At 36.7% G+C, this 14370-nt stretch overlaps 2 protein-coding genes across 2 annotated transcripts; one reads left to right on the top strand and one right to left on the bottom strand.

Annotated features, from left to right (window-relative positions):
- The first annotated feature begins 10 nt into the window (after nucleotides 1-10).
- On the top strand, nucleotides 11-2277 carry rpl23a (ribosomal protein L23a). Its single transcript, XM_084388237.1, has 5 exons — nucleotides 11-119; nucleotides 839-1019; nucleotides 1301-1477; nucleotides 1931-2000; nucleotides 2216-2277. The coding sequence occupies exons 1-5, from the start codon at nucleotides 95-97 to the stop codon at nucleotides 2228-2230; spliced, it is 468 nt and encodes a 155-aa protein (XP_084244363.1). The 5' UTR covers nucleotides 11-94; the 3' UTR covers nucleotides 2231-2277.
- A 1868-nt stretch (nucleotides 2278-4145) lies between these two features.
- Nucleotides 4146-8703, bottom strand: tlcd1 (TLC domain containing 1). The gene is made up of 4 exons (XM_084388236.1): nucleotides 8102-8703; nucleotides 7060-7142; nucleotides 5548-5630; nucleotides 4146-4725 (listed from the first exon to the last, which is right to left on the bottom strand). Exons 1-4 carry the CDS (start codon nucleotides 8305-8307, stop codon nucleotides 4342-4344), a joined length of 756 nt encoding a protein of 251 aa, XP_084244362.1. The 5' UTR covers nucleotides 8308-8703; the 3' UTR covers nucleotides 4146-4341.
- Nucleotides 8704-14370: the final 5667 nt, after the last annotated feature.

Raw genomic sequence — 14370 nt, 5'->3', positions numbered from 1 at the left:
TAATGCCTAGCGGTGTTCTCGCGATGACTGCATCTGTTAACGCGAACCCCTGTGATATACTGAAGGAAACCCTTCTCGTTCTTCCTTTCCCAACATGGCCCCGAAGGCGAAGAAGGAAGGTGCGTTCGTTTTATAGGTTTTACATTATAAAAATAAAGTTTATTCTGATATATACATCTACATTTTCGCCTAGATGTAGTTGTTATAGTTATGTTTGTGTCTAGTGGTTTTATTGGGCGAATGGAGTGAAATAACACTGGTTTTAATTCAATAAGTGCCGGAGTGAGACGTCCTTAGTCGGGTTGGCGGTTAGCAAGCTAACATAATTGAGCTGCATGCGCTCTCAGTGCGTCATTCTGTCAGACTGGCCGCGTGTTAAAACTATTAACCAGTTGGCATAAATTGGTTATTTACCTTCCATTTGAATTGAACGGAGTAAAACACAAGTATGACACCTCATTAGCTTGTCATCGTTAGCTAGTAAACACACGTGGCTACCCATATCCATCCATTTCTTATTCATTATCAGTCAGTTTAGTGATTTAAAGAGTCATTCACTGAGCCTCAAAAACGAAATATTTGTTAAATATCAGCAATTTTATGGATTGATGCATTTTGTAGCTGCTAGCAGCTACCTTCATATTCATATAACGTTACACTGATGTGACTCTGAAAGTCCCATTACCTTTAATAATAAAGCAATATAATGCTTATAAGGGATTAGGTTGGAATATTGAATATTATCCAACGTAGGTTGGAATATTGTACTCATTCAAGGTGCGTCATATAGACTGCTTTGGTAATATTGTAAAGTCATAATTTGTAATTCTTTCTACAGCTGTCCCGGCCAAGACTGAGGCCAAGTCCAAGGCCCTTAAAGCCAAGAAAGCTGTGCTGAAGGGTGTCCACAGCCAGAGGAAGAAGAAGATCAGGACCACCCCAACCTTCCGCCGGCCCAAGACCCTGCGTCTGAGGAGGCAGCCTAAGTACCCTAGGAAGAGCGCTCCACGCAGAAACAAGTGAGACCCGCATGCTATTTTCTGCTTTGTGACTCGCTTAAGTCCAGAGTGCATATTATGTTACTTTACTGTGTTGAATTATAGTTGACGAATGTCAGATTGTCTTAAAATCAGATGTTTTAGGATGCAAATGATGGGAATTGCGATCAAAGCATGAAATTATGTGATTACAAATTTTTAAAACACTGATGCATCCTCATTTCAACACTGAAAAAGTTGAAACTAAAGCATAAATACAGTGCAGAGCTTACATGAGTTTGACACCTCTCTCATTCTGCCAGGCTCGACCATTATGCCATCATCAAGTTCCCCCTGACCACTGAGTCCGCCATGAAGAAGATTGAGGACAACAACACTCTGGTGTTTATTGTTGACGTCAAGGCTAACAAGCATCAGATTAAACATGCCGTCAAGAAACTGTACGACATCGATGTGGCTAAAGTCAACACACTGATCAGGTAGGTTTGTTTTTCAAGTCTTTTAAAGCAGTGGTTCTCAACCAGGGGTCCGGGGACCTCCGTGAACTTCCAAGGCTGTGAAACCAGGGGTTAAAATATCAATGCTCCCAATTTCTGGGCATAAAGTTTAAAAAAAAAAATGAAAAAGTTAGGTCAATTACAGTAGAAATGCAGGAAATAGCCAATATCTGGAAGCCTTTGAATATTGTTGCTAATAGAGGGGCTTTGAGTCAAAAAGTTTGAGAACCACTGTTTTAAATCAATGCTTTTCTGGTCAATGAAGTCTGCTAGGATGATGGTCATTGTGGGAGAAGCCCTGCTGTGCAATGATGTAAAGATAATCATTACTCTGAAACTTGATGTTATCAAAGGAACCTCTGATGCACAGGAAGAGCATTGTCAGATTTGTGAAGATGCGATGAAATGTTCTAAATGCTTTATTGCTCCCTGCAGGCCTGATGGCGAAAAGAAGGCATACGTTCGTCTTGCGCCAGATTACGATGCTTTGGATGTTGCAAACAAGGTGAATTTGTAAATGTGATGTTCACACGTGTATCAAACAATAGATGTATTGTCAGTTTCATGTAGCTAGACTGTCAATCTCTGCAAATGATGCAAACTTTGTTTTTGCCTGAATGATTCTGATGCATTCAAAGGAACCACTGATGCTTTGTCGTCTTTCTTTTGTGAAATGTTTGTGCTCTGAACTGTGCTGATTGTCATCTTCTTTTCTTACAGATCGGCATCATCTAAAGTGCTCTTGGGCAGATGTACAGAAGAATAAATGTTTGTAAAAACTATTTTTGTTGTTGTGGCTTCATTTGTTTGCATTTAAAACGAGTTTAGAATTAATCTGTGGTTTGAGAATAGGTGTTTTGTTTTTACCCCCAAATGTTCGTTTATGTAAGCTAGAGCGTCATAATTTAATTATTCACTATGTATTAAATTAGCCTAGAAATCTAGACACACCCTAGCGGCAGCAACATTTATTTTGCAGCCAGGGTAGTCTAGCAACTCTCCATTGACTTTCGAGCTGGAAAAACCTAAATTGGGTCAGGCCAATCACATCGTGTATAGAGTAGGTGGGGCGGGCTTAACATAATGACGACAGAGTTGCAACGGTTCCCTGCTACTTGAAAACATAGAATGGCTGCTGCTGGCGAACAGTCTTTCGAATCGGCTTTGGCTGCGACTTCTGGAGGACTTGGAGTTAAGTTTTTCTTTGAGAAAAGAGCAAAGAACGGCAATTAAGTCATCTTTAGAAAAGGAAGATGTGTTCGTAGTTTAGCCGGCCAGATATTGCAAAAGTTGAATCTATCAACTAACGTTAGCTCCGCTGTTGGGAAAACGCTCTGGTTGGTTGAAGCGCTGTCCTACTGCGTGCAGAGGGAAATTGAAAGACAGCCGTTTATCCCGCCCCTCGGATTGAGCGTGTCTATGGTGAGTTGCCAGACCCAACATCTTGATGTAGGTCTGGCTTGCCAGGCTTGTATTAAATGTCAGAATTACTGAATTACTGTTTGATTCATCCTACCCAGTTAAGTTCAGAATTATTGGTGTAGCCCATTGAGTACAGGGCAATGTTTTTAGGTTGATCTTTAGGGGAGAAATGAAAAATGGCACAGTGACTTACCTTACGTTTTCCTTGATGTGAGGAAAAATGGAGAGGTTGCAAAATATTTCAGTTATTTCAATGCAGCAAGCCTGAAAATGGTTGATTCCTGATTTAAATATGAAATGCAAACTCAAATGATTTTTGCAAATAGTAATTCGCTGTCCCATTCCAAACTGTTTTATTGTTGAACATTTATTTGCATTTTCTTAAATATATTCATAACAGCCTGGGAAAGGTTAACTTCTGTTTTAATATAAAGCATTTTCAACATTGTTTTTGCATGTTAAATTCTTGATAGAAAAAAAATGAATATATTATTTGACTGAATGAACATTCCTATCACCATGTGTTCAGAGAAAAATGAAATGGTGCTCCATTATTGCGATTTCTGCAGAACTGTGTTTGCTGAGAGAGCTTCGTGCCTAATACATAATTTAATAGGACAAATATTGTCATTTGATCGTTTTCTTTGAAGGTTGAATTCCCCTTCAGTGCTCTCTCAGAAGGAATTTAAAAAGATGGTTTAAATTTCTGCATTTCTGTGCAAAGCTTGATGTCAGTATTACTTCAGATTAGAATCTGGCAGCTACAGCTACCATTTTGGGAAAATGCTTAAACTGTTAAACGACAAATTATTTTAATTAGCCAGTTTAAATTAAGATGACCCTTGCCTTGGATACACTACTAAAATTTATTTTCTTAGTATTGTTTAGTTTCCCAGTATAAACATATAAACAATTGTAAATCAAGATACATTAATGTGAAATGCAAAATTACATTATATTTTCATATATAATATAGTCCTGTTTTCTGAAAGAAATCTGGCAGTGGGCAAAGAAGTTTATTTTTCTTAACCCATTGGCCATTGTTTTTTGCATAAACATTTTATTTTATAAGAAAATATCCGACTTGTCTTAACGTCATTTTGTTTCTCAAGGAAATGCTTCTTTTGCAATATTTGTACTGGAAAAAATGCAAAAATGCTAAGAAAACCACTTTTTGCAGTGTAAAACCCATTTGTAACAGATACTTAAACAATTGGCTGCCATTGTTGAGTTTAAAGTTGTTTATTGAGTGTTTTAAGCATTTTTTATTCTAAATATATGTTTTATTCTAACATGTTTTAAATGTCCCTGATTGGCCACAGACTGTGTCTGGTGAGGTCTGTCTGTTCAGTACAGATATCCTATGGATAAATGTTGAATGCAGCCTTTGGTTTATGGACCGATAGACATCAGCATCTGTTAGTTTAGTCCTCAGCAAATTTAGGAACGCTGTTGTGAGGACGCCTCTTGTTGAAGAAGTCTGTTCGGAGGAGGCGGTAGAAATAGATGAGAATCATAATGTTCATGAGCATCATGGTCATCAGGAAGTAGAGAGCATGATCCAACGACGAGAAGTGATATATGAGGTACCAGGTGAGGTAAAACTGTGCTCCAAGCCGGAAGGTCACGTAGGTCACCACATTCAACAGTTTGTTAACGGTGTAGATGAAAGAGTTTTGGGCCACCTTGGCCAGTTTGAGCAGTAAACGTGTGTGCAGGAACACGCTGTTCACCTCCACGAATAAAGCCACCACTGCACCCGCCACATACTGATGTGTGAACACGGCGTACAGGAAACACCAGATCACCTACAGGAAAAGATACAAGAGACCCCAGGTGAATAGGGGTAAAAATCGAACCAATAGATTTCCCCAGTTGCTTGATTACATTAAGAATTGTGAACATTTTATACGTTTATGGAAATTTTAAATATGCAATTATCGAATTAAATATATACTTATTTGAATATATTTCCACAACAGAAATCTGAACATTGGATAAAGCCATATATATATATATATATATACACATACATGAGGGGAATATATTTAATGTAGTATTTGGTGGTATTTTACATAAAAATATTGTGTATTTTAGGTGTTTTCTATTATCCCCCTAGTCTGAAACAACACGTTGTGGAAAGCCATTAGGCCAAAATATACAAGTATAACTGAGTAACACTTTCAAAGTGTTTTAAACTCTTATTTGTTGCTTATAGTGCTTATAGTGTCTTTCTGGCAGGATTGTTTGTCATTATTGAACATTGTTTCAACTTGTTAGAATTGCATGGATTTATTTTTTCAGGATGAGGCCTTGCCAAATAAGGAATCAAGTACAGAAAGTAAAAGAAACCCACACACAATACTGTATGTTCAAAGTACAAAAGGCCAATTTCCTTGGAGTATACTGGGAATGATGTGTAATCAATCATTGTGTCTGTACACACACACACACACACACACAACTTCAGGATTAAGTTTGAGCCCCTTCAAATCTGTGTTCAAAATCAATAACTTCATCTGGAACAAGTTGTAACATTATCCAGGTCTAAATAATATAGTTTTTATGACTTTGCCTAGCGCTTAAAACATTTGTCATGGCCTTGTATGATAACCCGTGTATTGACTTACCATAAAATGGTGAAGTAAAAACTCCCAAGATGCTTTTGCGTACCCACTAAAAATAATGTCACCAGCATCCTGAATGAAGTACCCTGTTGAAAGAGATGAATGCTGAATTAATTGACAAAACCCTTAAAATGTATATATATATTTGTTGTAAGAGGGTTCCATTTTACATTTCAATTTAAATTACAATTTCCAGCCCCTTTATGATTATCGCTGTGTGTGCATCAGGTTCACTGTAGTGTCCCTCAATCAGTGTTAACGTTTGGCACAGTTTCTATTCTCAGATGAATCTCTGGGGTTTCAGTCCGTTCAACATTATTTGTACAAAACTTTTCTTTGCCTATAATTATCTTTTAATTAATAAAAGTTTGGGGTCAGTTTGAAAGAAATTAAAGCAATAAGCCCATTGAAGCCGTGATTTACAGTGAATTTAGAACAGCTAAGGGCGTTGTTAGGCACGACGCGAAGCGGCTTTTATAAAAAATATATATGCTTTAATAAAACGGTTATTCCCAAAAAAATATTCATTTTAATATTTATTTTATTCATAAAATAAACACATGCAGCAACAAAAAAAATATAACGTTATAACACATGTATTCCTCCGCCAAGCAATGTAGTTCCAAAGAGGTTGCCAAGCAACACATGCAGCAACAAAGAATCTCAAACGGCAGTTGTACAGTGATACTAATGTAATGCGGTCACAGGTATGTTTGTTGTGTAATGTGTTTGTTGAGTAATTTACAACGGGTTCGAAGTTCGAACCATAGACTGTAAAGGTTCGAACGCGGCTCAACCAATCAGAATCAAGGACCGGAACGATCCGTTTTATAATAATACTTTTATATACTTTCATCAAACAGATCAACAGTGTTAGTAAAGACCTGTTCTTTTAAACTTTCTATTCACTAAAAAATATGGGGGAAAAAAATGTTTCACAGTTTCCACAAAAATATTAATCATTAACTGTTTTCAACACTTAAAAAAAATGTTTCTTGAGCACCAAATCAGCATTAGAATGATTTCTGAAGGATCATGTGACACTGAAGACTGGAGTAATGATCCTGAAAATTCAGCTTTGCCATCACAGGAATACATTATTTTTAATATTTTTCACAATATTACTGTTTGTAGGCCTACTGAAATAGCCTTGTTGAACATGAGATGTCTTAAAAAAAAAAAAAAAAAAAAAAACTCTGACCCCAAATGTTTGAATTATGTATAATATATGCATACATACACATCTATTCTCACATGCTCACATGTACAGTATAATATCCACTGTATATATAATGTATATGCACAGCTTTAAGGTGCTAATAATTTTCTACAACATTATTCCAAAGACATGAGTCGCAGAACAGCTTAAACTCTTATCATTAGATCAGAGGCAGGACATATGTTCTATATGCTTGAACACACAGGAGAACATGAGCATCTGATAAATAAGATGTGAGCTGCATTTTACTGTATGTTAGTGTCATGCGTTCCTGATATGATGACGTGATTACTGACCAGATGAGACGATGACTAGCATGTAGGCTGAAGGGGTGTAGGTTGAGTGGATTTCATGCACCATCACAGGATGCTGAATAATACTGTCGGCACAAACACACAGATTCATGCAGGATCAAGATACAACAGACGTGCTCAGTACCAGACACAGTTCACATGAGTTCACACAAATAATCAGATGGAGTAAAAGAGATTGTGGCGTGTTCTCCGAGGGGAGGGCCCCGAGCTCGGAATTTGGCTCGAACCCAGAGTACTCCCCCGTATCCCTGGCTGGGATATGAACCAGCCAATAGAGAGGAGTCGGAATGGCAGAGGGACGCAAAAAAATCTGTCGAGGAACATCGGTGAGTCGGCTATAAGATATGATTGGATAGATCATTTGACCTTGTGTCTCCTGAACATTGTTAATAAAACATCATAAAAAAAGAGTTGCTGATAGAAACTCTTGCTTGGGTTGTGGTATGAAGTGATTCATACTCTGTACAAAATTACAACACCATTATTGTCAATCACTCATTCTCTCAATCCATGCCGGTCCAGCAGGTTCTTCCTGTTTCTAAACCGAAAGATCTGTAACTAAAGGTTAAGTGCTGTTCATAAACATTCAAAAACTTGTGTTTATTCTTACACAGTGCTTTTAGTACAAACTAGACAAAAATGTCTAACAATAAACAAGTTATTACGATTTCAACACAACAACTATATGCTTTGATTCTGTACTGTGCTGAACCTGTGCCATGTCTTATTCAATATTTTGCCTTGTAAAAATATTTAAACATCCTTAAAATACACCAAACGTACTACGACAATTATATATTTTTAAAAAAGTTTCATTAAATTGTTCAAAATTCTAGATTCTAAATAATAAAAGTTGTTTTGAAGAATATATCAATATATATTGAAAGTGAAGATTTGTTGTCTTTTTTTGCTTTACAGAGTTATTTAGATGCTAAAACTGCATTTAAGTTGTGCGGTGCTTTGTTGCTCTTATTGTAAACCAATTCAATGAAAATAATGAATGAAAACTAAAAGTGCAGCTCACCAGGCGACGGCCCAGATGCCGGTAAGCAGTGAGTGGACGAGTGACACTGAGAGGTTCCTCCATTTCCACGTCTTCCAGGGGTCTGTGTCCACAATGCCGGGGCAGGGCACAGTCTGCAGGAACTTGTGAAGAATCCTGAAGGTTACAGAACAGCACAAGACATACAGGGCTGGATGCTTCTGGACTTCATTCAGCCATGTGTCCATCCTCCACACTTTGTCCTGCGCCTCTCCCTTTCTCGGACAACGAGTCCTTGTTATGCTGTTCCCTTGCTGATCTAAACTTTCTGTGCCCTTTCCAACAGTGTCCGCATTAATTGCATTCAGATTCTTGAAGCGACGCCCGTTTTCTTCCACTTTTTCCTCGAGTCTCAGGCTCTTTGTATCTATTCTCCACCTTCTCGCTCTTTTCTCCACGTGCCGGTGCCTGTCATAGGTGTGGTATCTGTCACTACCTGTTTGTTCAGCACTGATTGGCTGATGATGAATATATCTGTGGTACAGTTGCAACAGGAAATTATGGTTATATCTCTTTCCCTTGAACTTTCTGTGTCCATCTCCCTGTATTCCACAATCCAGGAAAAATGTTCCGTGCTTGCAGTGATGCAGTTGTGTCAAGTGTGTGTGTGTGTGTGTGGGAACACAATAGAACAATAGAAGCCATTTAAACTCACAGTCATACTGCTGTCCCTAATAAAAGAAATGGCCTCTGTCCTGCAGCTGGATCAAATGACTTCACTCACACTGTCACAACAGGGAGGAATGGCTTACATAAAACACTTTGTTGTGTCAGTTGTGATATGGGATTAAAACTCTGCCATAACTCAATTCATGTTTACTGGCCAAATGTTTGATGAATTTGACTTAACATTGTGCTCAATGTCATATAAAGTGGCCCCAAAAGTATTTTGGCCATCATTTGGGACACTTTAGTGAACCCATGAACATTAATACATAGAGGCAGGAAGAAGTACTTTAAACCAGCCTTTATTAATTATTATTGCAGAGATGGGGTTTGGGGCTGGGTCCGTGGAACTGTTTCTGGGGATTCACTTTTTATTTTACTTACCTTTTGTCTTCTGCATTCTCCTTTTCCATCGTCTCCTGTTCTTCCCTAAGACTCGTCCCCCAGAAACAGTCCCAAACCCCATCTCTGCAATAATAAAGGCTGGTTCCATGTATTAATGTTCATAGCCTAAATGGGTTCCATTCAGACCTTAACATCAAGTATTTTACTGTTATATGTCAACAATTCAACAAGACATTTTCACCTGGCTATACCCGATGTTTACATCTGTTGTGGTATTTATGCAAATTAGCACATACGTAATTAGATTATGCACCGTTTGTCCATGTTAACAAACAATTAAAAAAAAACTTGTAATACATTTTTTGTTTGTCTTGATGTAAGTAATCAACTCAGTAATTTTCATGGTGATATCTAAAGGTTAAAAATTTTACCCATTTCACATAAGAAAAATAGGCTATATTTGGGTCTTTTTTGAAACTTTCCCCTAATGGGATTCTTCGGGACTTTTTTTTCCCTTACTCAGGACATATTGAGGATACAAAATCAGTTGAGTTTGCTTCTGTTGCAATTTGTTCAAGGTTGACCCCCATTTCGGCTTAAAATGACTGGACTATAACTTACATAACGTTACATGGGGTCATAACTAACGTGACCTAAAAATAACAGATTTTTACAATTCTAACTTTAATTGATAACTGAAATGAAATCAACCATCTGTAATATTTAATTATCTTAATTATGTAAAGTTATAATGGAAGTAAAACATTTAGGCCATGAAATACTATTCATTCATTTAATATCATTAATGTAATAATTTCTTTTGAATGTATACATTTATCCATACATAGTTTGTCCATACAGATACTGTAAATATTTGACTGAACTATTATTTTTTGTTTCTTTTTCTCCCTTTTCTCAGTGTTTGCATTGTAGATTTGTCATAGACATTTACAAAAACTTTCTTTGCACCATATAAATAACATTTTGCTTATGTTGTTAATATTTTGGGAATCACATTTTTTCAATGAGATGTTCCTCACCCCCTGAACAAATACTGTATTTGAAATGTTGTTTGTCCTCTCTCTTTTCGGTATTTATTGCCATCTAATCCTGATTGCAGAATTGAGCTCCAACCCCAGTTAAGCAGACCTGAACCAGTTGATCGAGGTCTTCAGGATCAGCAGACACTACAGACAGGCTGGAGCTAAACTCCTCCTTGACCAGGACTGGACACCACTGCTGTAAGTGATCCATCTAGTCATGTTCAGAACATTTTGCAGGGGATCTCAGCTCTGGCCCTCCTGCAGACTTTAGCACCAACCCTGGTCCAGCACACCTGAACAAGCTAATCGAGCTCTTTTGGTTAAAAGAGCAAGTGAGATTGATCAGGTCTGGACATAAACTGCAAGACACTTCGAGGACCAGAGTTGAGAACTCCTGACATATTAATTAGTCAATAATCACTGATGAAAAAATAATCATTTTTATTTGCATAGATTTATGTAATATTTGACTAATATTCAGTTGTCTTCTCTCTTTTTTCCTTAATTGTGATGTGTCAAACAGCTAAATAAACCCAAAAGAGAGCCACTCAGGTCACAGGTCACTCTTTTTCTGTGTACGTACATTTTTGACTGTTTTAAATAAAAATGACATATTCAGGCTGCAAGTTAAAGCTATCAGTGATTTCTTAGACATTAAAAGGATTGTTCTTCACGTTGTTCCAAACATGTATTATTTACTTTTTTTCTGTGGCATGCAAAAGAAGATATTTTGAATTATGTTTAATCTGTTTTGTTCATACAATGAAAATCCCATTGACTTTTTATTGAGTCATTTTTTCAAAATATCATCTATCATGCAGGTTTGGAATGACATGAGTGTGAGTACAAGCTGACAAAATGATTCTTTACATTGTGTTGATAATTTTAGTAAATTGTTCTCATGCTCTCATTTCATCATGCCCTCAATTGGTTCACTCTCTGTATGTTTCTCTTTCAACAACACCGCCTAAATTTGTTTTTAATAATAATAAACAACACCTGTAACTATTTTTACGGAATTATTCTCAGGTTTCTCCAGTCAAAGTACATTTAGAAGGGGTTGATCCTGATCCTGTTAAATCATAATGCAAGAGACTGTGATGGTGGAAGGAGCAGAATAACCAGAAGACTGGAGATTTGGCAAAGATCTACTGGTATCCGAGGGGAATGATTTATTTTATTAGAGGATTCATAATCCACCTTAATGTGTTGTGATGTGGTTTTATAAGATTTCTTAAAAAAAATGTTTTACTCAAAATCTATTTCAAATAAATGCTGCTCTTTTGACAGTTCTGTTCAAACGTTCCTGAATTATTTTTCACGATTTGCATGCTGACGACTGAATGCTGGCTGCCGAAAATTAATTTTGAACATCCCAGGAATAATTACTTTGTAAAATAGATTAAAACAGAAAACAGTTATTTTAAGTAGCAACAATATTTCAGAATATTACTCTTTTTAATGTATTTATTAAATAAATGCAGCTTTGATGAGATGAAGGGATTTCTTTCAAAAGTATTTTAAAAATCTTACTGACCCTAAACTTTTGAACGGTAATGTATTGTATTGTGTATATATATTTTACATGACTGAATAAATGAAATGATTTGAAACATATGACTTCTAATGTACTACTTCGACTTTCAACAAGTGCAATTATTTTGCATGTATTGTGGCAAATGTAAAGTACAACCAAACTAATCTTGTTGTTTATTAAGGCCACAGGTATATTACAACACATCTTTGCATTGTCCGCAGTATGCCCACACTTTTCCCAGTGTACCCACAGTATGCCCACACTTTTCACAGTGCACCCACAGTATGCCCACACTTAACCCAATGTACCCACAGTATGCCCACACTTTTCACAGTGCACCCACAGTATGCCCACACTTAACCCAATGTACCCACAGTATGCCCACACTTTTCCCAGTGTACCCACAGTATGCCCAGACTTTTCACAGTGTACCCACAGTATGCCCACACTTTTCCCATATGTGCCCCGCATTTCACGGCACGGTATCACGGGCCGCTAAGGGGTTTGCGGTGGGCCCGTCGGACAGACGTTGGATTTTGGTTGGAAATGAAAGTCGGATTGACGTCAGAACCCACGTTGGAATCTGACATCAACCTGATTTTCATTTTCAACGTTGGGTTTGGTCTTCTAAATGCAAATTTTGTCATTGTTTTGGAGCACACTAGCTTATAGATAACAGTAAGGCTAACCCTAAAGTCATACTAAAAGCGAAAAAACTTTTCATAGAAACTTTACATTTTTTTTACAAACGCTATGACAATTTTTTCAATACTTTTAACAAATTTCCTAAACTCTTAACGCACCAACACACCTACAACACACAATTGGCAAAACAGTTAATTTCATGCTCAAAATCACACATTGTAAACTAAACTCCAACACTAATTTTCTAAATACAATAATACACTAGCAACAATACACTATGTCTACCAAAACACTGCAAACATGTCTCAAAATCAAATAATTTTTCAAAACACTAACATATGTAACATAGCCATCCAACAGGAAGATTTAGTCAATCATAGCACAATGTCATAAAAACACTAACATCAGATGGAATTACAGAAACTGCATTATTGTATACGTGTCAGGTATGCCCTTATACAACAGACAGTATATTGTATTGATCATAGATTGTGTTTTGCACTGCAGTTTCTTTTTGAAGCCTCTCTCTAGGGTTTAGGTCTTTTGCTGCAGAAATTCAATAAAAAAAAAAGACCCATCTCAGAGTGCTTTATAGAATGTACGGTTACAGTATACCATATGGTCATGCGGTTGAAAGAACCTCAACACCTGAGTGTGTTTCCTAGATGGGAATCAGCTGTGATTTATCTATTTGCATAATTCAGTCAGCTGTTTCTCAGTAACAATAGGATAAAATACAGGGGATATATTTGTGTTTCAATTCACAATATAAACAGCTGTTTACCTTGACTTTAATGTAAGGTTAGGTTTAGAACATGGTGTTATCTGTTCTGACATACAGTGTTAAAGCATTGGTAAATTTGGCAGTAAAAATCCATTGTTTTGGTCTTGTTTGAGCTTGTGTGTAAAAGAAGTTCAAGCATTTTAAATTTGTGTTAATTGTATGCATTTTGTGTTAAAGCAACAAGAAATGTGTTAATAGTATAGCTTACACAGACGGATGTAGTGCTAACTGTGTTAAGAGTTTTGGAAAATTGTTAAAAGTATTGAAAAATCTGTCATAGCAATCGTAAAAAACTGTAAATAGGGCACTATTTGAGGGACATTTGGGTGTCCGAAACCACTGTGGACGTTATTGAGTGCACTTATTCAATCTCACATTCAGTCCCACAACTGGAACTGTGTTCTAGACATAAATGTGATATTGATATGAGGGTATGGGGCGATTTCGGACACAACCAATATCTGATTAACGTGAATATTATTACTAGTCTTCTCGACTAGATGTCATTCTTTTTTTTCTTCCTTTTAGGATGTTACAAAAGAAGTACCTGTCAGAAGAAAGAAATGTATACAGGTTTGGAACAACTTGAGCTGAGTATATGATGACATCATTTGTCTTTTTGCGTGAACTATCACTTTAAGCATCTTTGCCCACCATTTCACTATCATAGCAGCACTAAGCACAGTGAGCAATCTGATTGGCTAAAAGAGGCAAACTTTCAGGCACACCTATGCAAAGCTCTGTGTAATAGGTTGTTTAGGCAGTTTGGAGACCTGAATTCCTGAGTGATGATGTGGGACTGTCTGGTGTGTAGAGTTTGCCATCTACTGGTGAAACTGAGAAAGACAATTTCGCACTATGAGCTGTTGTTCTTGCAATGACCTGTAGGAGATTAAGATTTTAGGTGAGAAATCTGCATAGTGCTCCAACTCCTTTGACTGTGAATGAATACTAGAGCACAGAGTGAAAATAATAAGAATTCTGTATACTTTACTTTCAAATATATTTCTTTAATATTCTTCAATATTTTTCTTAATGTTCTTCTTCCTGAGTATATGATAATAACCTGAACTTTAAATTCTAATATGCAAATAGATTTTAATGCATTTGACTAGGATTTCTCAGAGAAATGTCATTGTAATGATTAATTCAAACAGTGATCACTAAGTGTAAAGGTTTTTAAAAAATAAATAAAATAAAAACGTAAAAAATCGTTATCTAAAAGACTTTG

Source organism: Rutilus rutilus (genome assembly GCF_951802725.1).
Source record: "Rutilus rutilus genome assembly, chromosome: 18".
Classification (NCBI taxonomy): Eukaryota; Metazoa; Chordata; class Actinopteri; order Cypriniformes; family Leuciscidae; genus Rutilus; species Rutilus rutilus.
Note: the sequence above shows the minus strand (reverse complement) of the source record. Positions and strands in the feature narration are given on the sequence as shown.

Bases quoted from the DNA above. Each gene is read 5' to 3' on its own strand.
- rpl23a (XM_084388237.1), top strand. From the start codon at position 95: ATGGCCCCGAAGGCGAAGAAGGAAG. The intron at 120-838 runs GTGCGTTCGTTT...TTCTTTCTACAG, and splicing joins CCCGAAGGCGAAGAAGGAAG to CTGTCCCGGCCAAGACTGAG. The intron at 1,478-1,930 runs GTAGGTTTGTTT...TGCTCCCTGCAG, and splicing joins AAAGTCAACACACTGATCAG to GCCTGATGGCGAAAAGAAGG.
- tlcd1 (XM_084388236.1), bottom strand. From the start codon at position 8,307: ATGGACACATGGCTGAATGAAGTCCAGAAGCATCCAGCCCTGTATGTC. The intron at 7,143-8,101 runs GTGAGCTGCACT...TTGTGCCGACAG, and splicing joins GGCATCTGGGCCGTCGCCTG to TATTATTCAGCATCCTGTGA. The intron at 4,726-5,547 runs GTAAGTCAATAC...CTTTTCCTGTAG, and splicing joins TTTTACTTCACCATTTTATG to GTGATCTGGTGTTTCCTGTA.